Source organism: Asparagus officinalis, chromosome 7 (assembly GCF_001876935.1).
Source record: "Asparagus officinalis chromosome 7, Aspof.V1, whole genome shotgun sequence".
Classification (NCBI taxonomy): Eukaryota; Viridiplantae; Streptophyta; class Magnoliopsida; order Asparagales; family Asparagaceae; genus Asparagus; species Asparagus officinalis.
The window spans coordinates 146,437,657-146,463,609 of record NC_033800.1 but is presented as its reverse complement, the minus strand read 5'-3'; the positions used below and the strand labels follow the sequence as shown (position 1 = coordinate 146,463,609).

At 36.0% G+C, this 25,953-nt stretch overlaps 1 protein-coding gene and 1 long non-coding RNA gene across 2 annotated transcripts; both read right to left on the bottom strand.

Annotated features, from left to right (window-relative positions):
• On the bottom strand, window positions 1,678-11,114 carry LOC109850543. The gene is made up of 5 exons (XR_002249462.1): window positions 10,756-11,114; window positions 10,537-10,602; window positions 4,612-4,672; window positions 2,171-2,267; window positions 1,678-2,060 (listed from the first exon to the last, which is right to left on the bottom strand). It is a non-coding gene; the product is annotated as an uncharacterized LOC109850543 (long non-coding RNA).
• Window positions 23,096-24,823, bottom strand: LOC109848641 (tubulin beta-1 chain). Its single transcript, XM_020418260.1, has 3 exons — window positions 24,381-24,823; window positions 24,022-24,291; window positions 23,096-23,943 (listed from the first exon to the last, which is right to left on the bottom strand). Exons 1-3 carry the CDS (start codon window positions 24,772-24,774, stop codon window positions 23,267-23,269), a joined length of 1,341 nt encoding a protein of 446 aa, XP_020273849.1. The 5' UTR covers window positions 24,775-24,823; the 3' UTR covers window positions 23,096-23,266.

The window sequence follows — 25,953 nt, the reverse complement described above, 5'->3', positions numbered from 1 at the left end:
TATTGCAGATTATTTTTAAATATAATACTATTAAAATGTTTTTTCAAACAAAGTGCGGGATTGTCAGTATTTATTTGTAAAAAACAAGATAGTCCCACATTGGAATTTTGAACATTCTTTTAGAGGTTTAAAAGCATTGAATGCTTATTGGGCTTTGAATAATGGATCAAAGTGTAGGCTTCTAAACCCGCGTGCAGGTAGCGCGAATAATGCGCGATTTTGACGCGATTATTAGACGCACTTAGCACTTTGCACGCTTGCCGCTGCCGCCTAAATGTTCTATTTTTTATATATACTAGTTAGATTGCACGTGCAATGCACGTGGTAAAATTTTTAATATTAATTTTAATTATAATTATATTCATGGAAAGATTTGGTATAAATTTAATGAATATACGCAATATATATGAACATAAGCTAAAAATTAAAAATGATTGAATAATACGTTTATATTTAAGGATCAATTATGCGATATTGGAGTGGTTGTATCTACAAGTTGATTGATCAATCAAACACAATAACAAGAAACCATAAGGCCAATGCGTAAATTGATATATGTATAAGTTTATTAGATATAATTTTAAATGTTTTAACAATAAATTTATATGTAGGGATCAGTTATGCAATAGTAGAGTTGTTGTATCTAAAAGGTGATTGATCAATCAAATACTATAACAAGAATATACCTAAAAGTTAATTTTGATGATGTGTATGTAAATCCAAGCTTATGATGTTATAGCCTTTCTAAGTCTTTGCACTAATTTATTTGAAAAACCTTGGATTTTCTTTTCATCTTGAAGCTTCTGATTGCATTTTGTGTTTCATATGTATTTGCCAGAGATCTTTTCCCTTTGCTTTGCTATCCATTGATCATTAACCGTGCACTGTATTGTTTTGCTTGGCTTTGTTGCTCTCTCTTCATCTTGTTAATTTGTGCTAAGAGGTTTTGTGTTTGGTTCACTAATCTCCACAACTACATTAGAAACAACTGATATTTCATTCGAAGGAGATTGAATAAATTTGTCGAGGACCTTGTCGATAAGCGTAATGAACAAGCAGCAATCATTCCCCAAATACAAGTCAATGTGAATCCTATATATTTTGCTGGATTGATTAAGATTGAGCAAGTATCAGATATTGTGATGAGGCTCAGGCAAATAAATAAAACAGATCTTTAGCATTAGAATGTATATATAGTAATGTTAATTTATTTGAAAATTGTTATGCTGAAAATTGGTTCATACCCAAAACGCAAGCTCAATAAAGAGTTAGTTGACCAGCATCATTCATGATTAAAGCTCTGTTGACTTGTTATGCACCCTAATATCTACATACATATTTTCTTCTATTGTGCCAGGTTTTATGTTGTATTGGACAATAATTTGCAATGAATCAATCATGTTACATCGTCTACGACAAATGAAGGAAAAGTTACATTCAGATCTTTGTTTGTGTTCTAATCAATGTTGTGCTAAGAAGAATGCTCTCTAGCATAGAAATTATGGTTTATGCGCGAGTTTAGGATCCCAATAATCCTGATGACATCCCAAATTCTGTACAAAAAATAATTTTGGCTTCAGAATGCTATTTACCCACCTACAATATAATAAAAAAATAGTTATGGGACTATTTACTTTTGTAAAGAATTGATTCAATTTTTTTAAAGGTAAATGAAATTTTCGTTAACATGTTAACTTTCATGTACAATCAAAAACTGGGCATACCCAGCTATATAGCATACTCTATGAAAGAATCAAACAATCCACTCAACTCGCAAAACCAAAAAACAACTACAAGTTGACCAACCAATAACATTCTAGCTATAATATCAACCTTAATCCTCTTCACAATGACATTAACCCTGCTAATACAAGGCTGAAATCTCCTAGCATTTCGTTCGCTCCAAATATGATACAAAGCAGCAGCAAAGGCAGCACACAAGATCTTTTTAATAGCTCTACCATCTGCATGAGAAATAAACCAAGCAATCTCACCAAGCCATGACAAAGGATCCCTCTACAGCCGTTGGCTTTCCGAACAAGCAAAGCCGGTGGCACATTCTACAATAAAAGATATCAGAGTTAAATTCACAGCCCAAAGTATTTCAAGTTTGACTTTAAATTGATATCAAATAGAGGTATCTTATAAACCCAGAAGGTAAGAGTGAAACCTGCAGTAGCATAGAGGCCTTTGCACTTAAGATGCCCCCACCAATGGGAGAAAATATGGAAGAGTTGGCATGAGATCCAACTGTAGGACCTGAGTACCTGCAGATTTAAAATAAAAAACAAAGTTGAATGAATCCAATGTTTTTGGAACAAAAGTCAAAAGAAACGAGTCACTATTAAAATTATTACATTTCCACACTTTATTGTTATACAAGACAAACAAACATGCAAACAAACAAGACTTACAGAAATTAATCTCAGAATAAGGATTAAACAGGAACAACAACAAGAACAGGAACAAAGACTCGATGCCAAATTTTGTTTGCTCGGCTACAAATTAGTTATACAAGATACAAATGGGAAAAGAAAGTAGATACATTCATCAAGATGACAGGGAAATATTATTACAAAAGGTCAACTGAAAGCTTTTTTTAATTATTATTTTGCTCCTTCTACCACGAAAATCAAAAAATTCAAGTTCATCTCTTAACATTTGCTTATAAAAATAATTAGCACAATTGTGAAATTTAGACATCAAAGAATGAGGATGTAGAAAAGTAAGGTAGCAATGTGTGTTCATTTGAGTATAAATGTATAAAAAAGAGAATAATATTTAGATGGGTAGTTCTAAGTTCTAACTATGCTGAACTTAACAAGAGCTCCACAAAGCCTCATTATATAACAAAGTGGAGAATGGAAAAGATCAGATATCTATTCAAAGTTGGGTATTTGAATCGCCATGGTTGTATTTTGTATGCTTGTGCATACAAACAAGGATGGGAATATTGTCTGGCTATGCATGTTTGGTAAAAACAAATTCAAACTTGGATAAGATCGAGACACTAAGTATTATTTATTATGCCGAAATTTTAATATATTATTAAATAGCCCTGACCTATGTAGTTGTACATGATATTTCATATAGTAAAGGATCATAACAACCAAAATAGTGCTTAACTTGATGATTCTTGCCGGAGTGTGAATGGACGACTATTTCTCTCTCATATGGAACATTTTCATTATTTCCCTCTACCCAGACAGCTGCAACCTGATCCACTGTTGGCGAGTTATAAACACGTTGATCTACTGTAGCATCTCTATTTATAATGATCTTGAAGTCTTCAAGAGATGGAAAATCATTCAGTTTCCGTAGAAATTTTGCATATGGGTTTCCTTCTAATATATCCATCAATCTTTTAGTTGTAGTCGTACTCATGTTTGCATTATCTAATATTCCCATTCGATTTTGCAACTCATTCTCCGTATCGTAGAAGTAAAGTTGAAAGTAGGAGGGCTTATTTTCTTTTGGAATTAGAGAGGGTAGATTATGATATATTTGTCCTTGTGCTCTAAATGTGAAAATACCCTTTTTGTTTGATGCAAGCTCTCTATCAAACCTTGCCCCAAATGATGTGAATGAGAAAATACTATTATACTTTCTGGTTTGTCTTTGAAACTCAATTGCCTCTTGGGTTTGTACTGTATAAAGGACATATAACTCGTCATTAACATTCACATCTGCTTGGTGGATTTCACCATTGTGGCAACAGGATGTTGGTGGCTCATGTTCAAACTTTTTTGCTCCACAAAATGAACAAGACTTTGAAGTGCGTAGTTTATGTAATAAAGAACATACTGGTTCATGGTTAATTTGACCTAGACAAAAAAGAATAGTTTTTAGTGTTAAATAAATTTAGATATATAAAATCATGTAATTATTTTACTAAAATATAAAATTAATCTATACAAACCTCCATGCTCATATTCCCGTTGTTGCGCTCCACAAAACAAATCAATCTTACGTTTTCGCTTGCTATTGGTACTACTGCCAGCAAAATCATTACTTTTCCTCTTTCTATTATTATTAATGACCTTCTGAATGTAAGTTCTCTTCTGATCAACATTTAACTGATTATATTTGGTGTTTCTACCCTCATGTATTAGACTCTGTTCTTCTGTTAAAAAATAATGAAATATACTATTAATAAACATAAATACACATAAAACAATAATAATATATATTTATTTATGTTGAATTCAAACCTTGGTTGGAAGTCATTTGGAAGAAGGTACTCTTATGCAAATGTATAGTGATTATACAATCCAAGAAGTAGAATGTAAATTTCTATAAGGAAAAGAAAATTTAATGCGTTAAATTATTGATTTTATTTAACATAAGTATAGCAATGAATATAATTTGAGAGCAACTATATTTTAATTGATGTTCAATAGTATTTAAGTTTTTTTTTTAAATTTGATGCAGTATACATGCATCAATAATCAAAAATATCTCATATGCTAAGGTTAATTCTGTTTTTTAAGTCATATAATAATAATAATAATAATAAATATTGAAGTGAAGAAGAAGATAAATACAAGGAAATAGAGTTACTATCACTATGAATAAAATAAAGAAAAGATAGAAGAAAGTTGCTTAACTCACCTGAATCACCGACAAATTTAGAAATATTTCCAAAAAAAGGCAATTCAACCAAGTAGAATATCTGCATTAATATGAAAAAATGTTAAATTATTAGGAACGGTATAATGTGTGCATTAAAACAAGTAAAAAAAATTAAGAAGATCAGGGAGTATTGAGTCTAATGGGATTCTATCATGAAACAAAGCAAATATATCTTATCTCGCATTTGTTGTTATGACCAAAACATATGCAGTGTGTAAGTTTTAAACAACTCTAAAAATAGCGACATATCCATCTATAGAGCCTGGGAATCCTCATATCTTGCCAAGATTTCCCTCATAACACATCCCCCATTGTTTCATAAATCTTAATATGCATGATTTTTTGTCTTTTAGGTCAAATAACCTGCAAGAAATTGTACATATGAACTACTATACCAGAGCACGCAAGGAAATGTTTACAGACAATAACAATATAAAAGCCTTTACTGAGAGCATAAAACTAAGATAACAATAACAGGTTTTATACCAACATCTTCAAGGTATAATTACTTTAGTGAGTTTTTCTTTGATTCATGTCTTTATTGCTTAATTTTTTTTTTTTTTGAAAAAATGGGATTTCAAGTCCAAACTCAGATCCAGTCGCATGCAATTCCAGTTGTAATCGAGGGGAAAGATTTGTATCCTTTTTAATTCTCTATATATTTCACTGGAAATTTGAAATTTCTCTATATATTTCATTGGAAATTTTAAATTTCTATTTTTAAAAAGTTTCCCCCCTTTAAATGGAGATTATATACTTGTTAATGCCGTTACTGGGACCGGAAAGACTATTGTGTATCTCGCACCAATTGACTAAACAAGCCCATCCTCAAATGCTGAACCTTGTCATTTACAGGCGTCTAATGGGGTGGTGAGACATCGGCGTCAGCCATGTTATGGATTTATAAGCGAATCAGAATCATAGGAGGAAGTATAAACATGCTCAGCACGAATGCTGAAGATATATCTAGCTGTTATTGGTGAGATGTGAAACTGTTTAATTTAGATGGACAACAACATTAACTTCTCTTTGCATACTGTTGCGTATGATTTCATAATGTAATATTATGTTCTCATGGTAGCATAGGAAAACATATTTCTTTTGCGACATATGTATGTCTCTCTGCCTCAATAGTATGTAAAACTGAAATATAAACCGCAAGAAATAGCATAAAGAGCTTGATAAAGATGAATTCTTTCAAACAAATTCAACCCACCATTCCTCCGGCATCTAAGACAAACAAATTCAACACATAACTGAGTCTATGTCTCAATATTAAAAATGCTTCAGATCTTTATCCATTCTATGACACTTGATTGAGAAATCCATAGCATCAAGTCAATGAATGGATGCAAGGAATTTCTAACAGCATGTTGTATGCAAATGCTTCAAAGAACTATTAACTGAAACTTTAAGTCAATAGGAATTGAGTTTCCAAAGATTCAGAGTAAAGCATCATCTAGAAAATGGAATATGGAGATGAGAAAAAGATCAAGTAGCAGACATATTAATATCTAAAAAAAAAACTTCAATAAAACTTTAAGATCTTACGAAATTGGAAAGACAAAATCAACAAAATAAACATGTAAACAATAATACAAAGAACAATTAAACATAGAGTTTACAGAATATCTCTATAGAGTCTGGGAACCATCGTATCTTGCCAAGAATTCCCTTGTGAACTATAGTTAGCTCAAATGCCACATATCTATATTGCTCAAACATGTAATTTTTTCTATTTTCAGGTGTACATAAAATTTTAAATTTGAAGTAGTTCTTTTTCTAAAGCAATTTTCAAGTATTATCAATAGTAAATTAAATTCTTATATAATGAAATATATTGAAGATGTGAGGGACTAATATTGAAATAACACATCTCTTTAATATATGTTAGACATTAGATTTGGTTATGGTTCTTGATTACAGATGATTGTTTTAGTTTCTCAAGTTTGAACCTGATATTAGGTAGATCAACATTTATCTGCATTCCGCATGTATCTTTTAAAATTAATAATATATATTATAAATACTCTTTTCACCCCCATAAGCTAATATTTCGAATAAACCTGCAAAAATAAATCCAGAAATCAAACTCGAAAACTTTGCGTGAGTGAGAGGGAGCTGCGACCGTTATATATCTTCTATCAAATTTTGAGTTCTTTCAGAACGATAGAAATCAATTCGACTGTTTTGATGACTGCATTCAAGTGAAACAGGTATTGTATCATTGAAGTACCCATGTCATGTGAGTAAAGAATAGAGCTTCAGTTTTGTGTTTCCGTGATAAAGCAACGTGTCGGTTTAAACAAATCATATCACCCTGGATGCCTTATGCAACTTTGTACGTCAAGTTTCCCTTGTTAAACAATGATATCCCTTCACAGTTTGCGTTAGAATGTCCTTTTCGTATCTTTTCTTGTTTTTGTTAGTATTTCTGAATTTTCTACATTTTAGGATTTTGTTTATAAAAAAACAGAGTGTAGAGGTGGAAGTGCACAAGATCAAGCCTAATTGGAAAAACTGGATCGTGCCAATTGAAACAGCAATATAGTAAAATCAATCAGCGGAGATGGTACAGTTATGTGAAACATGGATCGTGAAAAACCTTAAGAGTTGCCCGGAGGTCATGGAATATTAAATATGATACTCTGGGAAATAATTTTGACTATCTTGCAGGACGCTAAGCATGGCTTGTATTTTCAATAGATTGCAAGGAAGGAATTATAGAGTTACTAACTGTTTATGATATAACCTAATATGGACAGATATTGACAGAGAAGTAAAGTGCTAGTTTTCAACAAAGTATCAAGTAGACTCATAGTATTCATTGTCTTTTACTAAGGGTTTTTTGAGTTCTAAACTATAAGTAATACAGAGCATAAATTATTTCTCATAGTATTCATTGTCGTATAATACAAATCAAGTTTGAACCTGATATTAGGTAGATCAACATTTATCTGCATTCCGCATGTATCTTTTAAAATTAATAATATATATTATAAATACTCTTTTCACCCCCATAAGCTAATATTTCGAATAAACCTGCAAAAATAAATCCAGAAATCAAACTCGAAAACTTTGCGTGAGTGAGAGGGAGCTGCGACCGTTATATATCTTCTATCAAATTTTGAGTTCTTTCAGAACGATAGAAATCAATTCGACTGTTTTGATGACTGCATTCAAGTGAAACAGGTATTGTATCATTGAAGTACCCATGTCATGTGAGTAAAGAATAGAGCTTCAGTTTTGTGTTTCCGTGATAAAGCAACGTGTCGGTTTAAACAAATCATATCATGTCCTAAGCTTTGTGTTTCCGTGATAAAGCAACGTGTCGGTTTAAACAAATCATATCATGTCCTAAGCAATTATAAATTAATAAAACAAAGATCTTGAAAAGGGACAATGGTGGTTTTGGAGGCGCAAGTCAATCTTCTATTGCAGGTCGTAAGACATGGAAGCCCAAACAACTAAGCTGTTTTTCATCATATAGTAACAATGTCTTAGCCTGACCTCGTTCTGAGAAACTATGTGACCTTGACTCGCATCAATTAATATCATTTGCCACACACTTACAAAATTAATTGTTTTACAGACCATTTCATTATTTAAAACTCTTTTCAGTTATGATAACAACTTCTCATGGATTTACATTGTCTTAGCGTGTCCTTGTTCCAAGATATGAAAGGTTTCTTTGTCAAGTGTTCTTTTAACTCTATAACCAACATAACAGCAGTAGACCCAATACATTTCTATAGATTGACAATGCTGCATAATTTTGTTTCATACTTCTAACAAATGAATTTCTAATGCATTTTGTTTTGCATCATGTATACAACAATATATACTAAAAAAAATGCATAATCATCTAGACACATGAAAATTCCGCAATTAGCAACCATTTAATTAAAAAACAATGCAAATAAGCACATAAGTACGAAAAAACAAAAATAACAATTAATAGAAAAAAGAAGAGTCACCCATGTCAAAGTTTCAATTTTGGAGCAAGACCCAGTAACAAAATTGGTGGAAAACGGCAAACTTTTCCAAAAGGCACGTAATTTAAACTTTAAAGTTGGTACATTGATGGTTTTCTCGGGAAGCAAGATCCCAGCTGAGGTGTTTGAAGGGGGCACGATCTTCTATACCAAAATCCTGTTGAGCGTAGGAATCAAATGGGAAAGGAAAAAGTTGATGAAAGAATCAATAAACCTTATATATTGTAGCTTTTTTAATTAGCTGCTGTTAATCCTGTTGCCCTTGATGCTTCATATTACATTATTCAATGTGCTAAACTTTTTCCTTGGCAAAGTAGATTTTAGTTGGTCTGATGTTTATTGAGCACTGGCCATTTATTGGACATGTACGAGTATGCTTTGTCGAGGCACCATACTTCCAGATGACAATTAAACCAATCTTCCATCATGGAGTTGATGTTACTGAAGTTCTAGGAATCGCAGGGTGGCTGGTAAACTTTTTATTTATTTATGTATTTAAAATGTTTCAAATTTTTTTTTGATCTTCACTACCATTTGGCAATTTTTCCAATAAACCTTCCCTTGTTTACAGGATAAGTTACTGGCCATTGTATTTGAGGAAAGGTTGTTTTCTTTTCTTGCAGTGGATTGTTTTATGTACTTGAAATATATCAAGAGGAAGTTAAACTGCACATACATTGATGATAATATGCTTATTTCCACACAACAATAAAATATATTACGATCAATAGTAATAGTAATAGGAAACACATAATGTACACTTGAAAGATTAAGGCTTTGGTCAATAATAGATTGTTTGTACTTGTTTGCTTCAGCCAAACATGCTGGTTGTAGATGTGAAAAAATTTGCTTCAAGAATGACAGGTAATAGTGTTCAAAGACGATATTATAACAGAATTCAACAAAATTTGAATGTTCACCCCCAAAATAAATTGAAGTGTATAAAATTGGAAAGTCTCCTTGAGAAATTTTATCACTTCTTGTGTTTATCAATTAGCATGTATATGCAATTGAGCATTTGTGGTAGTGGATACTCAAAAACGATACGCTTGTTGTGCAATTATGAGCTACTTTAACTTCTGGGCATGACTCTGTACTTGGAAAGGTTACATTTACCTCTTTATTTCTTTGTTCTAGCATGATTTACTTATGTACTTATTCAGTCAAGATCTATGATAGCTTTTTAATGATTTAATCATTATTTTGAGGCATCATAGCTTTAAATACTTGAACTATAGTTGCATGTCATGTGTCTGCTACAGGTCTTGCTTATTATTCACCTCTGTTATCAGTTCATGAAAACAAAAAATGATTTTCTAATTTTTTTATGTCATTATTATTTAATCAACATAATTTTTCATTTCAGTTGTGTGGATCTGATCGAATAGATTCTTTACTCTGTTCTCCTATGCATTGTGTACCATACTCCTCTACAGATTTGGTATATTATTTGCTCCTGCTGTTGTCTTTGAACAACCACTTCATTTACACAAATTTTATACAACAAACATGATGTTTTCTTCCTAATTCTACGTAAATTAATTGTCTACATATGTCTAACAATATAAGCAAACAAATAGTTGGAATATAACAAACCCAGTCAAGTTTCCCTTTTGTGTCTGCAAATACTATGTAACAAACTCAGTCAAGTTTCCCCTTTTGTGTCTTAAAATACTATCTAACAAAGTCGTCCACCCCTAATTTCCTCAAGTCAGCTCAAAATTCTGTCTGCAAATACTATCTACGAAACTCAGTCAAGTTTCCACTTTTGTGTCTGAAAATACTATCTAACAAAGTCGTCCACCCCTAATTTCCGCAATTAAGCTTAAAATAAAATAAACTAATTCAAAAAATTTAACTAAAAGGACATAAACCATAAATTCAAAAAAAATAAAAATTGAATTTTTACCTGTTGAAACTGACTCAGGAGCAAGATGAAGACTTGAAGCAAGCCCTAATTCGGACAATCCTTGACCTATTGTTGAATTAGAACAAAATGAAATGATGGCTAATTAGAACAAAATTAAATGAATTTTTTCTTTAAAATTAGAACCAATGAGAGAAATGAAGAACAAAAAGGAGAGATGATGAATTTTGAGCAAAAAGCGTAGTAAAAATTTAGGAATACCTTCTTCAATGAAATTCCTTGCTGGTTGTACCCAATGCAAAAATTCTAACAAATGAAGAGATGATGGCGGAGACGGGTTGATGAATAGGGAAATAACACTCATCTTTTGAAATTGATGGCTTAAGATCGTTCGACTGCGTAACGTAAGAATCGAAAAGAGGGGCCGCGATGAAGGGTAACGGATGAACTGGTTAATTGAATTCATCTCTAAAAGTTGTTGGAGGTAATGGAAGATCAGAGGAGGAGGAGGAGGAGGAATTGAAAGGAGTAAAGTTTGGTAATTTGGAGGAGGAGGAATTAAAAGGACCGATGACTTGAATGGGCTGATGAATTGAAAGGAGAAGTCTATTCGTAACTGATGAAAGGGTATTTTGGGAGGCTATTTTGGGATATTTTTGGTAATTAAATTGGGGGTAAGGCTATTTTGGGGAGTAAAGTTTTTCGTGGACTCCCTCTTTTAAAGGGTAGATAGATAATTATATATTGAATATATTTTATTTTAATGTTATTTTGAATTTAAAAAAATTATGAAAAGACAAGTGACTGTTGAAAAGTGGCTGTTTGCTTCAAAGGGTGTTTTGAAAAGTTGTGACTATTGGAAGCACCTTTTCAAATCTATAAATAGTTTATGTTTTCAGATATCTATTTACAATTCTTTTCTGAATCTTTTCTATTAAAAACTTCTGCAATATTACAAACTTGTTTCACAACGAATTAAGGAAAATTCTAGATTTGCTTACTGGAATTTTCATTTTTTGTTGTATCCTGGGAAGAAAATTTGCATTAACCCGAAGCAACTATTTCTTTAAGGAAAGTGATTCACGCCTCAGAATTTTTGTCTCCTTCAATTTAAAACTAACACTTTATTGTGATTCTAACTTTTTACGACTAAAGTGTTATGATGGTTATGATCAATATTGAAAATACTGATAACGTATAATGTAGCGCTCTACTTCCTGCTAAGGATTCAAGAAAAAACGCAAAAAATATAACGCATAATGTAGATTATTTTGTTTATTAGTTATATAAATATGTGTGTGTGTGTGTGAAATGTATATGCTTGGTACCAAATATAAATTTTGTGATTGGTATTGAGGTGTCATATTCTCATCCACTCATTTTAATTCCCAACCACTCCCTAACTCATGTGAATGTGAGTCCCGATTTTAAAATTAACCTACTCATTAGGACAAAATATTCTCTTACTATTCAATTTAAGAAAATATAAAATATATTCATAATGATTTTAATAATTAGGAACAAACTATCATAATATAGAAATATTTTAATAATTTTTTTAAATTTAATACAAGCTGTATAGATTTACTAGGAAGTATCACAATTGAACACTCAAATGGGTGCTGCTACAGGGATCCGAAATAGGGGACCCAATGGGGGACAGGTGAGGTGCCCCCCTGAATGCATGATGCACTGTTCATCATGCATTCAGGGGACACCTCACATCATGCATTCAGGGGGGACACCTCACCTGTCCCCCCTTGGGTCCCCTATTTGGGGTCCTTAAGGCATTTTTGCACTCAAATATATAATCATAAATTTATAGCTCGCTCATAACTACATTTAATTTTTTTATCAATCATATTCGTAATTTCACAATCAGATAATGTTGTCACCCCCAAACAAGACATGAAGACCTAACAACAATTCAGAAATAATTACTTAGCTACTTCAAGTTTTAAGTAAGGATATACCCTCAAGTCTCTTGAACTTATATTGAAATAATATAAGTTATATTGAAATTAAGCATGTTAAATTGAAATAGCATAAGTTATATTGAATAACGCATATTATATTATAATAACATATAGTTATGTTGTGTCTTAGTTGTTTCATAAGGTTATATATGTAACGTTTAAGGCCTTTTAGGTTAGGTACGAGTTAAACAACGAGATTTTTTAATCAATGGTTATGATAGTAATAAACTTAATGGGGGAGGTAGCTCTTGATAAAACTAAAAGAAAAACATGATCTATTGGCTAACCCTAAAATGTGGGATAAAAGCCTTGTTTATTTGTTTCTTGGGCCTACTTAAAATTCTCGCCGGAAGCATCCAAATATTAAAAGAAAGAAGCATGATTACACTTTGGATTTAAGTTATCTGGTGATTGAAAAGTCGTTGTTGGTTGTTTTGTTGGCCCAATAAGTTGGCCCATTCCACTAAATGCCCAGCTCCCCCACTTGTGCCCTAGCCCCTCTATTTTCCCTCACCTACCCGATGGTTCTCACCTTCTCCTAAGTCTTCGCGATCTCTGGAAGTCTTCGCGATCTCTGGATTTGATGGCCGCCGCTGTGATTTCATCCCTAGGTCGGCTCCCTCCTTCGTTTTCTTCCCTAGCTCCTCTCCCTTGTCGGCTGCCCCCATCCCTATATATGGGTAATGAGTTGGTAGTAGCTTGGTAGAGGGATGAAGAGGAAGAAGAGACAGTGAGGAGAAGATCTGAGCTTGAGCTTCCCTCTGCTGTGTGCGATCTCCCCCTTTTCTGCGAGTTTGTGCTCCTGTGAGCTTTGTGCTCTCAACCCCTTTGTGCGATCCCCTTTGTGAGTAACTGGTGAAGGAGATCGGCGAGCTCTCCTTTTGGTCCTTGGTGGTGCACTGTGAAGGAAGAAGATCGGACTGATTGAGCAGGCTTCTGAGCCAAACGACAACGCAGATCCTCAACAGTCGTCTTCAAATCTATTTAGAAAGAATAAATGAAAACCATATATTTCTCAAAAGAATTTGTAACTTTGTTATTTTCAATATGCTGAGCAAAAAAAAAAAAAAAAGGAAAAGGGTAAAGTCGTTTCTATGGTTTTCCAACATTTATTTCTTTTCAATTTTGAAAGTTCGCTTTCTGTCCTGTTTTCTTCTCCTTCATGACTATTATTATTTGAACTTTCTACAACTTTATGAGAAAATAGCAGCTTCTTTTTTCTCTATATCAAACATACACATAAGGAAGTTATGAAAGCAATACTAGCAAACTTCTAGGGGGTGTATAACATGATAGTTTGGAGCTATTTTAGTTCCTTCTGTTTTTGTAAATAAAAAACGTATACGTATAAAAAATTACATACATACATAAGATACACGTGTAGTGGTTAGATATAGTGAAGGGTTGCGATGTTCAACACCCTTTTCCCATGTTGGAATCTGATTCTCAGTATCCATGCCTAAAATCAAAGATTTAACATTTCACAGATACCAATGTTGAAATGCTGTTAAGCCTCAGGATTGGGATGCCAGATAATTTCCCCTGATTTTCTGGCATCATTTGAATGAGCTCTATCACATTTCTCTTTATTTAGTGAGACCAAGGGCTCCATTTTAATTTTATCAGTTCGTATCAAAATGCATCCCTGGCCTGTATATGCCTTCATATTTTTATAACCAGCACAAGGTCACTTATTCTGATGGTGCTAATTGTTATCCTCCAGCTACACAAGTATTAATTATTATTAAAATAAAAAGAAGGCAACTAAACACTTAAGGAAACAAATAGAAATCCTAATCAAATCAAAACCTAACAAAACTAAGAGATGCAATCGAGCAAAGTCCTAACTAGATTAGAAAGAGATCAAATTCAAATACTAGAGAAATCCTAACTAAAATAAAAGATTGCACGGAATCAAATTAATTATTATTAAAATAAAAATTATTCTAATAGATCTTAAAATTCTTTTATGGATGACCCACGATTGTGCCGCATCAGGACGTACATTGTGTTGGGAAAACTCGGTCTTTCCCGCCTCGTGAAGTTAAGATAGACACTTATAAATTAAGATAGTAATGGGAGTCCCGCCTCGTGAAGTTAAGATAGACACTTATAAATTAAGATAGTAATGGGAGCACAAGAGTTTATGGTCCTCCAATATGGAGGTTCTTCCACTATTAGTAATGGGAGCACAAGAGTTTATGGTCCTCCAATATGGAGGTTCTTCCACTATACAAAAGAATAGTAAGATTACAAGAATTTATATTTTACAAAACTGTCTCACTTCGGTGGCTCACTCGAACTTGAGGATTGGGACTCTCAAGCTATCTCAATTCTCTCTCAAAGAGGCTCTCCAACTCTCTATATTAGAGGTTTTCTCTCACTCTAGGAAGTGGATTGTTTTCTTGTCTTGGATGGATAGGAATGAATGCTTCCACCCCTATTTATACTACTCCACCTTCATAATGAGTGGTGGGGATTAATTTGACCTAAGGGTAGAGATTAGCTCTCTAGAATTCTCCACACATATCTTTACTTTCTAGAGATTTCTAAGGAATCTCTACACTCCTTCATTCTATTCCACACTCTTCCGGAATGTTCCAGAAGGCTCCACACATCTCTAGAATATTCTAGAGGATTCCACATGCTTCTAGAGAATTCTACACTTCTCTAGAGTTCTCCAGAAAGTTCTAGAATTTTCTAGAATCTTTCCAATTAAGGAGTGATCCCAACAAATCACCCCCTCCCAACTTAATTGGGAGGTAGTAGCAAACCAGCACCTTGACAGCAATCATCAAACTTCTTGGATGGTATTACCTTGGTCATCATGTCTGACCAGTTTTCATCTGTGTGAATCTTGTCAAGATGTATGCGCTTTTCTTCGAGAGCTCCTCGGATCCAGTGATACCGTGTATCAATGTGCTTTGTGTGGGAATGAAAAGTTGATTTATTTGCTAAGTAAATTGCACTTTGGTTGTCACACTTCAAGACATACCTGTCCTGATCTACTCCCAGCTCAAGCAACAAATTCTTCATCCATAGCATCTCCTTGCAAGCTTTAGTAGCTACGATGTACTCTGCCTCAGTAGTGGACAATGCAACGCACTTTTATAACTTTGATTGCCAGGAAACAGCTCCCCCTGCAAAAGTAGTTAGGTATCCTGACGTTGATTTCCCAAAATCAATGTCACCGATCTAGTCTGTATCTGCGTATCCCTCTAGCACATGTTTTCCATTTCCAAAGCATAAACACTTCTTTTAAGTACAGCGTAGATACCGGAGGATCTATTTGATTGTAGCCTAGTGTTCCTTCCCCGGATTAGCTAAGAAGCAACTAACAACACCAACTGCATAGGCGATTGTTGGCCTTTTTGTTTTGATGATGATTTATAAACAATTTACATCTAATGTTGTTTGTCTAGTATTTGTATTTTGTATTTAATCCAGCCAAACAATATGTTGGAGGATGGATGGAATCGATCATTCACGATCATATCCAATGGAGGTTGGCGGAATAGTGGAGTGAAGCAATACAATTAATGTTAAAAATCAAAGTTCAAACTTCATCCGCAAGTTTACCAAGTCAAGCTATATTGAAGACCTTCAAGCTTGGGTATATAGTTTATAGTGTTTGTGATATAGGTTTATACTTGTGTGTTAATACTTTAAGCTCATATTAATCACACACGTATTTGTTGATTTTATCAAAATATAGGTGTTTTTATAAAAATATTATTTTATTAGTTTATAGACTTCAATATCAGTTTATACATATTTTATTAAGTCTACAAAATCAGTTTACAAAGTTTCAAAAGTTTGTTTAAATCAATATGTCAAAAACATGTATGTTTAGTTTTATGTTTTTGGAAATTTTTGCAAAATGATGATATTTTACAAATGGGAGGTGATATTTGAAAACCGGTTTTTGTAACATGTGTATTATCATGTCTATAATCATTTTCCAAAGTTTTATATTTTTTTGATTTTATTTACTATTTTTAAAAGAGATTTAAAAATTAGTTTTTCTATTTCATTCAGGCTGATAACCTGTTATCAGTCGACTGATGAAATCAGTCGACTGATGTGTCGACTGAAGAATATGCCTGGAATCAACAAAAAATTTTTGTTTCATTTTGATCGACTGACCAGTCGACTGATGATCCATCAGTCGACTGATAAATATCGTCAGTCGACTGATGAGCTGGAAAATGCCTGTAACGGTCAACTTATCAGTTGACTGATTAGTCGACCGACGACAGTAACAACTAGTTTTTTGTTTTTATTATTTTTGTCTTTTTGCTGGATTTCACTTGGGTTTTGGGCTTTGTTTCTTGATCCTATATATACCTCTTGCCCTCTAACATTCTGAAGTAATCAAGAAAGTTGTTAAACAAGTTTAAAGGGTGTTTAATTTTGTTTTAGTGTTTGTTTCAAGTTTGGTTTTGTGAAGCAATTTTCACAAGAGCTAGAGGAGATCACCATTTGTGTTTGAGCTTCAACTCTTCTCTCTCTCCCTCTTGTTATCTATAGAGAAGTTTTCCTAAACTCAATCTAGTTTTACATTTATATTATTTGATTATTATTTTATTAAGCTAGTATTTATTTGAGTTTAGTTTGTTTTATTAAATCTTATTGTTATACACACCCACTTGAGCTTCTAGTATTTTCATACATAGCATAATTAGGGTTGTGAGAGATTGTAACTTTGAATTGTGCTTAATTGAGTTCTCACCTTGTTTAGAGAACAACCATTTGTTGCAGAGAGCTTAATTGTGAGGATTTACTTTGTATTGTACAAATATACCAAGAGGAGTGTAGAGGTGAGAGACATAGTCGGTCCAAAAAGGAGTAGGGTAGGTGGTAATGCCTAGAGGTATGTTGTACTTCCTAACACTTGAGGGAGACATGTGAGAGGCCAACACCTGAGGTGAGATTTGTGTAGTTACATTGTGAGATTGTGAACGTTGATCGTTGAGCGTTAAAAACCGATATTATGTATTGTAAACGTTATTCGGGTGAGCGTAGAAAACCCGGTGTGATAGTGGATTTCTCCCCGGGAGTGGGGAGCAGAGACGTTGTGTTTGTGATTTCCTTGGCATCTCACTTGTGCTTATTGTTCATTTCATTCTTGTCGCCATTGTTAATTGCCCTTTGCTTATATTGTCCACTATCTTGTTTACATTGTTTTGTGTTTATATCACCCTTAGTTTCTTATCCTTGCATATATATCTTGTTGAATATCATATTTTCTAGGATAACTTGTTAATTAGTTTTATTTTGATATAAACCCGATTAGATTAGCATAAACCCTATTCACCCCCCCCCCTCTAGGATTCCTTCCTAGTGGCATTAGGGTGTTTTCAGCGATATCGGGTCTTGTGCACACCATTGCATACATGAGACTGCTTACTGTAGATGAATATGGAATCGTCTTTATTTCATCCATTTCTTTCTCACTTGTGGGACTTTGCTTCGAGCTCATCTTGAAGTGTCTAGCAAGTGGTGTGTTGACCGGCTTTGCTTTATGCATGTTGAATCTTTCTAGCACCTTCTCAATGTACCTCTCTTGGGATAGCCATAGCCGGCTTTGCTTTATGCATGTTGAATCTTTCTAGCACCTTCTCAATGTACCTCTCTTGGGATAGCCATAGCAACTTCTTTGATCTGTTGAATCTTTCTAGCACCTTCTCAATGTACCTCTCTTGGGATAGCCATAGCAACTTCTTTGATCTATGATGAGTGATCCCCATCCCAAGGATTTGTCTAGCTGGTCCCAAATCTTTCATGGCAAAGCTCTTGCTTAGATCTTTCTTCAAAACAGCTATTTTTATGCGATCTTGTCCAACAATCAACATATCATCAACATAGAGTAGAAGTATGAGAAAGTCTCCACCTGTTTATGCGATCTTGTCCAACAATCAACATATCATCAACATAGAGTAGAAGTATGAGAAAGTCTCCACCTGCATACCTCTTTATGAAGACACAATGATCGATCATCAACATAGAGTAGAAGTATGAGAAAGTCTCCACCTGCATACCTCTTTATGAAGACACAATGATCGCTCTCTGTCCTTTTGAAATCATGTTTTGCCATGAAAGAGTCGAACTTCTTGTACCATTACCTAGGTGCTTGCTTAAGACTATATAGACTCTTCATTAGGCGGCACACCAAATTTTCTTTGCCTGGAACTTTGAACCCCTCAGGCTGCTCCATGTATATCTCTGCCTCTAGATCACCATGAAGGAATGTTGTCTTGACATCGAGCTGCTCGATCTCCAAGTCTTGCACTGCTAATAGGCCAAGAACAACTCGGATGGATGACATCTTTACCACTAGAGAGAATATTTCTTCAAAGTCAATACCTTTCTCTTGACCGAATCTTTTTACGACCAACTAAGCTTTGTAGCGGGGCTTTGAGCTACTGTCTTCGGTCTTGATTCGATACACCCACTTATTCCTCAAGGCTCAGCTCCCTTTTGGTAGCTCCACTAGTTCATAAGTGTTATTCTCGTGCAAGGATTGTATCTCCTCTTGCATGGCTCTTATCCACTCCACTTTATGACTATCAGTTATGACCTCCTTATAACTTTGAGGCTCCCCCTTATCGGTGAGCATCGCAAACTCCTCTGTGCTATATCGGGAAGATGGCCTTTGGTCCCTTGAAGATCGTCTTAACTGGAGCGCTAGTGGAGAGCTAGACTGAGGTTCTTCCTGAATTGGCTCATCATGAGACTCCTGGTTGTTTTGCTCTAGGATAGACTCATGATCTTCAACATCATTATTTTCAGGTGTGGCATTATCCTCACGTCGGAACGGTGTAAGGTCTGCACTCTTGGTGCTTCTCAATCTTGGCCTCTCCGATTTATGGATGTCTTCAATTGTTTGGTCTTCGAAGAATACAACGTCTCGGCTTCGGACGACCTTCTTGTTGATTGGATCCCAAAGTCGGTACCCGAACTCATCCTTAGGAGAACGAAGATAGATGCATTCCTTAGTTTTTGCATCAAGCTTGGGTCGCTCGTCTTTGGGGATGTGAACAAATGCCCTGCATCTAAACACCTTGAGATAGTTTTAAGAAGCCCTTTTGCCTGACCAAACCTCCTCTGGGATGTCTCTGTCCAAAGGAACTGATGGTGTGAGGTTGACTATGTCAACAACGGTCATCACAGCTTCTCCCCAGAATGATTTGGGCAACTTGGCATGAGAGAGTACACATCGAACTCTTTCTTCAATAGTTTCCCTCAGCTAGTCTATTCAACTGTGGTGTCTTGGGTGGAGTCTTCTCCAGCCATCACATATTTCTTGCAATAGGCTTCGAAAGGATCTCTATACTCACCTCCATCTGATCGAACACACTTGATATTCCGTCCTGTCTCACGTTCCACTTGGGCATGGAACTCCTTGAATGCATCAAGTACTTGATCATTTGATTTTAACAGGTATAACTACACCTTCTTTGAATGGTCATCGATGAAGGTGACAAAATGCAATGCTCCACCAATGGATTTCTCAGACATCGAGCACACATCGGTGTGTACGAGGTCTAGAATGTTCTTTCTCTTTGTGGGTGGGGAGGATCTTTGGAAAGCAACTCTATGTTATTTTCCAGCCAAACAATCAACACATAGGTCAAGTGATTTACTTTTTTATGTCAAAGAGGAGTTTCTTTTGAGCGAGCATGTGAAGGCCTTTCTCTCTAATGTGGCCAAGTCGTTTATGCCATATCTTCATATCACCGATGGTGGTATTTACCTCCTCTTTACAGAGTTTAGCTTGCATCACGTACAATGATCCTTCCTTCTTTCCTTGAGCCATGATTAAACTTTCTTTGGTCAGCTTTCACTTTCCTTCACCAAAATAATTCACCAGACCAGCATCATCTAGCTTTCTAGCAGAGATAAGATTAAGGCGCATGGCTGAGACATGCCTCACATCTTTTAGGACAAGCTTGGATCCAGTGCTTGTTGTCAGGATGATGTCTCCTATCCCGATAATTTTGCTCCTATCTTGATTTCCAATTTACACATTACCAAAGTCACCATTTTGGTAGGATGAGAAGAAACTTCCATGGAGAGTGACATGGAAGGAAGCACCAGAACCAATAATCCAACAACTATCATCATAAGAAATGTTTAGGATATTACCTTCTCCAACGAGATAAAGCAGTTCTTCTTTTGCAGCCACGACAGTAGTGTTCTTCTCTCCTTGCTTCTTCGTTGGGTTGATTCGGTCTGGCTTAACATTACCGGCCTTTTGATCTCTCTTGAAGGATCGACACTCTACTTTCTTGTGGCCTATCCTTCAAAGTAGTAGCATGTAATCTTTGAGCGTGACTTGGACCGACCTCGAGATTGGTGTGGATCTCGACTCTTGCTACGTCCACGACCTTCATTCTTATCCCGGTTCTCAACAACATTTGTCTCGGGATGGACAGACTCGCCTCGTTCCATTCTCCTTGCTTCTTCACCGAGAAGGCTATCACTGACGGGATCCGTGGTGAGCTTTCCTTCCGGAGCTGAGTTACTAAGTGTAACCACAAGAGTGTCCCAACTTTCTGTTAGGGAACTAAGGAGTAGAAGGGCTTGCAACTCATCATCAATCTTCATGTCAATTTTTGTTAGTTTGTTTACGAGCCCCTTGAAATTATTCAAGTGCTCAATCATACTTTGACTATCCTTATACTCCAACTTCACCAACCATCGAACTAAATGGGTTTTATTATGAGGCGTTTTCTTTTGAATCATAGACTCAAGCTTTATCCATAATTCATAAGCATTTGTATAAGTAGAAACATGTTCAAAGAGAGTTTTATCAATATACTTACGAATCATAGCAACGACCTTCGATTTAGACCTTCGATTTAGCAGCTTCCACTCTGCATCGCTCTTTCCTTCTACCTTGGTTTTGTGGATGATGGGCTCATGTAAATCCTTACAGTATAGATGGTCCTCCATCATTGGCTTTCGGTATAAGTAGTTGTTGACCGTGAGCTTGAACATGTCTCCATCGTGAGTGACGTTATCCTCCATCTTGAACTTCACGAGCTAACGATGACTTCGGACAAACCTGGCTCTGATACCACTATTGGGAAAACTCAATTTTTCTCGCCTCGTGAAGTTAAGATAGACACTTATAAATTAAGATAGTAATGGGAGCACAAGAGTTTATAGTTCTCTAATATGGAGGTTCTTCCACTATACAAAAGAATAGTAGGATTATAAGAATTTATATTTTACAAAACTATCTCACTTCGGTGGCTCACTCGAACTTGAGAATTAGGACTCTCAAGCTATCCCACTTCTCTCTCAAAAAGGCTCTCTAACTCTATTAGAGATTTTCTCTCACTCTAGGAAGTGGGTTATTTTCTTATCTTGGATGGATAGGAATGAAGGCTTCCACCCCTATTTATACTACTTCACCTTCATAATGAGTGGTGGGGATTAATTTGACCCAAGGGTAGAGATTAGCTCTCTAGAATTCTCCACACATATCTTTACTTTCTAGAGATTTCTAAGGAATCTCTACACTCCTCCATTCTATTCCATACTCTTCTGGACTGTTCCAGAAGGCTCCACATATCTCTAGAATATTCTAGAGGATTCCACATGCTTCTAGAGAATTCTATACTTCTCTAGAGTTCTCCAAAAAGTTATAGAATTTTTTAGAATCTTCTCAATTAAGGAGTGATCACAACACATTGTAGATTTGGGATACTAGATCTGAACACTTCTAAGAACCATTATCGGCTTACCTCAGAAACGCTTATCGTATATCATTTGCTTTAAGTTCTAGTAATTTCTTTTTTTTTTGGTCAATGAAAAATATGTATTCATTTACCAATTTGGAAAAATTAGTACATCAGTTCATTCCAGCTTTGCTGGAAGTAACAAAGAAAGAGAAAAATTTACATATGCTCTATTTTTTCTTTTATATAGACATGAATGTCATCATTTAGAATTTTTGATAGAATAGTAATCTTCACTGATCTAAATACAATTTCAGGCCCTCTTGCAATGGATTGGAAGATCCTCCGATTTCTCTCCTGCCATATAGCATACACTGAAGTAGACAAAGCCATTCTCTTAAGCTTCTTCATAAATCCCTCACCCTTTAACCTCAAGGTATACCAATCAACAACATTGTCCCAGGTACAAGATCGCCATTTGTAATTCAGCCAGTCCATGACTCTATTCCATATGAATACTGAATAATCACATTCAAAAAATAGATGTTTGCAAGTTTCCGGCTGCTGATGAGAACATAGGACGCAGGTGTTTGTGTCAAGCACCCTCATGCGACACAGTCTTTCTTGAGTTAACAATCTTTGATGGATGACAAGCCATAGGATAAAAGAATTCTAGTAATTTCATTACTCTGCAAATGTTGGGAACTTGATGCTCGATGTGAACAAAAAAGTTTGGAACTTGCAAATATAACTGGAACGATTTTATTTCAGGTTGTTTGGTACCCAATATGGTTGATGCAGAGCGCCCTTTCCACTGGAAAGCTATGTGCACGGACCTGACAACTTGTCATCGTGCCTGGACCAGGGCCACTGCTTCTAAAGTCCAGCTCAGCTTCAGATTCTTGCAACCACCACCCCGTTAAATAAAAACCAAAGTGACAAAAAGTGATGAACAATGACAACATTATCAATCCAAATATACTTAATTTCATACAGCAGAACACAGAGACACAAACCAGCACATCAATTTCACTCATCACCCTCTCAATCAAAATAATATGATCGCAAGCTATTATTGAAAGAAAGAAACACCAACGCGCATCAACTTTAGCTTCCCTGGTCCAGATCTTCTTGATCCTCATAGTCACCCTCATCGTCTGCGGTTGCATCCTGGTACTGCTGGTACTCGGAAACCAAATCATTCATGTTGCTCTCGGCCTCGGTAAATTCCATCTCATCCATCCCCTCCCCGGTGTACCAATGCAAGAAAGCCTTCCTCCTGAACATGGCGGTGAACTGTTCGCTTACGCGCCTAAACATTTCTTGGATGGACGTCGAGTTGCCAACGAATGTCGACGCCATCGGCAGTCCTTTAGGTGGTATGTCACAGACGCTGGACTTAACATTGTTGGGTATCCACTCGACGAAATATGACGAGTTCTTGTTCTGCACATTGATCATCTGCTCGTCGACTTCTTTCGTGCTCATCTTGCCGCGGAACATGGCGGAGGCGGTAAGGTAGCGACCGTGTCGAGGGTCAGCAGCGCACATCATGTTCTTAGCGTCCCACATCTGTTGTGTCAGTTCGGGGACGGTTAAGGACCGATATTGTTGTGATCCGCGGGAGGTCAAGGGAGCAAATCCAACCATAAAGAAGTGGAGACGAGGGAAGGGGATCAGATTGACCGCAAGCTTTCGTAGATCGGAGTTCAGCTGTCCTGGGAATCGAAGGCAGCAAGTGACTCCGCTCATTGTTGCGGATATTAGATGGTTCAGGTCCCCAACTGTAGGCAAAAAAAAAGGTATCAGAATTCAGGTTTCGGACACAAGTCATAAGTTAGGCTTGTGGGTACAAAACTTACAGCTAGGTGTGGTGAGCTTGAGAGTTCTGAAACATATGTCATAGAGTGCTTCATTGTCAAGGACCATGCACTCGTCTGCATTCTCGACGAGCTGGTGAACAGAGAGGGTTGCATTATAGGGCTCGACGACAGTGTCTGAGACCTTAGGGGATGGGAAAACCGAGAAAGTGAGCATCATGCGATCGGGGTATTCTTCCCTGATCTTTGAAATAAGAAGAGTGCCCATGCCTGATCCAGTTCCCCCACCAAGGGAATGACACACTTGAAACCCTACAAGAAAAAACAATCAAGAAGCCAAATTAGCACAAACTCAATCATACCCGAGAAAAAGAAAAGATGAAAGAAGAACGATGGAGTACCTTGTAAGCAGTCACAGTTCTCAGCCTCCTTGCGAACTATATCAAGAACAGAGTCAATAAGCTCAGCTCCTTCAGTGTAGTGACCCTTAGCCCAGTTATTTCCGGCACCGGACTGGCCAAAAACAAAGTTGTCCGGACGAAAAATTTGGCCATAGGGGCCAGTTCGAACGCTGTCCATGGTGCCGGGCTCAAGATCCATGAGCACCGCACGGGGAACAAATCTGCCACAGCTAGCCTCATTGTAGTAAACATTCACCCTCTCCAACTGCAACTGAGAGTTACCGACGTATCGACCTGTAGGATCGATTCCGTGCTCGTCGCAGACCACCTCCCAGAACTTGGAACCAATCTGGTTACCGCATTGGCCTCCTTGGATGTGAAGGATCTCCCTCATTCTCCCTCTCCCTCTTTGGTGTTGCTGGCTCTGCTTGCGTTTGTGCTGATGGGTAGCCTCTCGACATTTGTCCCACTTGGTTAAGAAATTGTTGTTGGGTTTCTGGTTTCATTTCTACCTTTGCCGGCATTGAGTGCATCCATCCCTTTCATGCAAGCAAGTATTTTCTACTAACTGCTGAGTGTGCAAATGTTATCATTCAACTGAACCATATGCCGGCCTTTGATTTGGTACTAGCAGTAACTCTATACTCCAATGTTGAGCTAATTAATTAACAGAGATCGATGGAAAGTGAAAAAAAAACAATATATAGTCTGGTTAAAGTCACTGGATTGGTTGTTTACTTGCCTTTTTTTCCCCCTCCATATATTATTGCATGAAGATGAGGTAGCCTAATGCCGGCTAGCTTTGATGTCATCGCCTTCAATAAGTACATATATTACGTTGCCTTATGTTTCTACTGATTGTTACTGATATGTTTTAAATGTACAACGGAAAGACCCTGCAAACGTTACCGATGAGAATGATGGTCGTGAAAACTTCGGGAAAAAAAAGGTTGCCTATTTGCAGTTTGTTCGTGAAAACGAACATTGTTGCTTGGTAGTGTGTATCAACTTGATCTTTAACCATTTGTCGTGGTTGTTTTGTTTTGTTTTTTTTAATATCATTATGCGCGCTTTAAAGAAAGCAGGTGCCTGTAGTTCAGTTCCTCGAATTGAAAGACTGTTTTCGTTTCTGAAAGGTTCCTCTTTCACAAGTATATCCGATTGTGCTGCTTGAAGAGGGAAACCTCTTCAATTGTTATAATTTTTTAGTCACAGAACCCCTGATGAAAGTTAAGTATTCTACATACATCATCAACGTGTTCCACATATAACATATGGTACAATATTATTTACCATGTGTATACTAGATGGTTGTTAAATCTCTAGTCTAATATTTGAACTATGCTAGAACTTTAGGATTCTTACGGTCTACATGAAACAAATTTGTCCAAAGTTTTGAACTGACCGTTATGATGTCCATTTGAACACTTGATGCAATGAACCCACAAGAGCAAGGACTGGCCTTTAATGATGATCTGGGATGCCTTCTTGACATTCTATCCAATAATTGCATTAATCAAATGGCTTATGGGTTGTCCACTGGCCTCTCTCATAGACAAATTCCCTTCAATAT

Coding starts and splice junctions, on each gene's coding strand:
- LOC109848641 (XM_020418260.1), bottom strand. CDS start 24,774: ATGAGGGAGATCCTTCACATCCAAGGAGGCCAATGCGGTAACCAGATT. Junction 24,292..24,380: donor GAACTGTGACTGCTTACAAG/GTACTCCATCGT, acceptor TTTTTCTTGTAG/GGTTTCAAGTGTGTCATTCC. Junction 23,944..24,021: donor CAAGCTCACCACACCTAGCT/GTAAGTTTTGTA, acceptor TTTTGCCTACAG/TTGGGGACCTGAACCATCTA.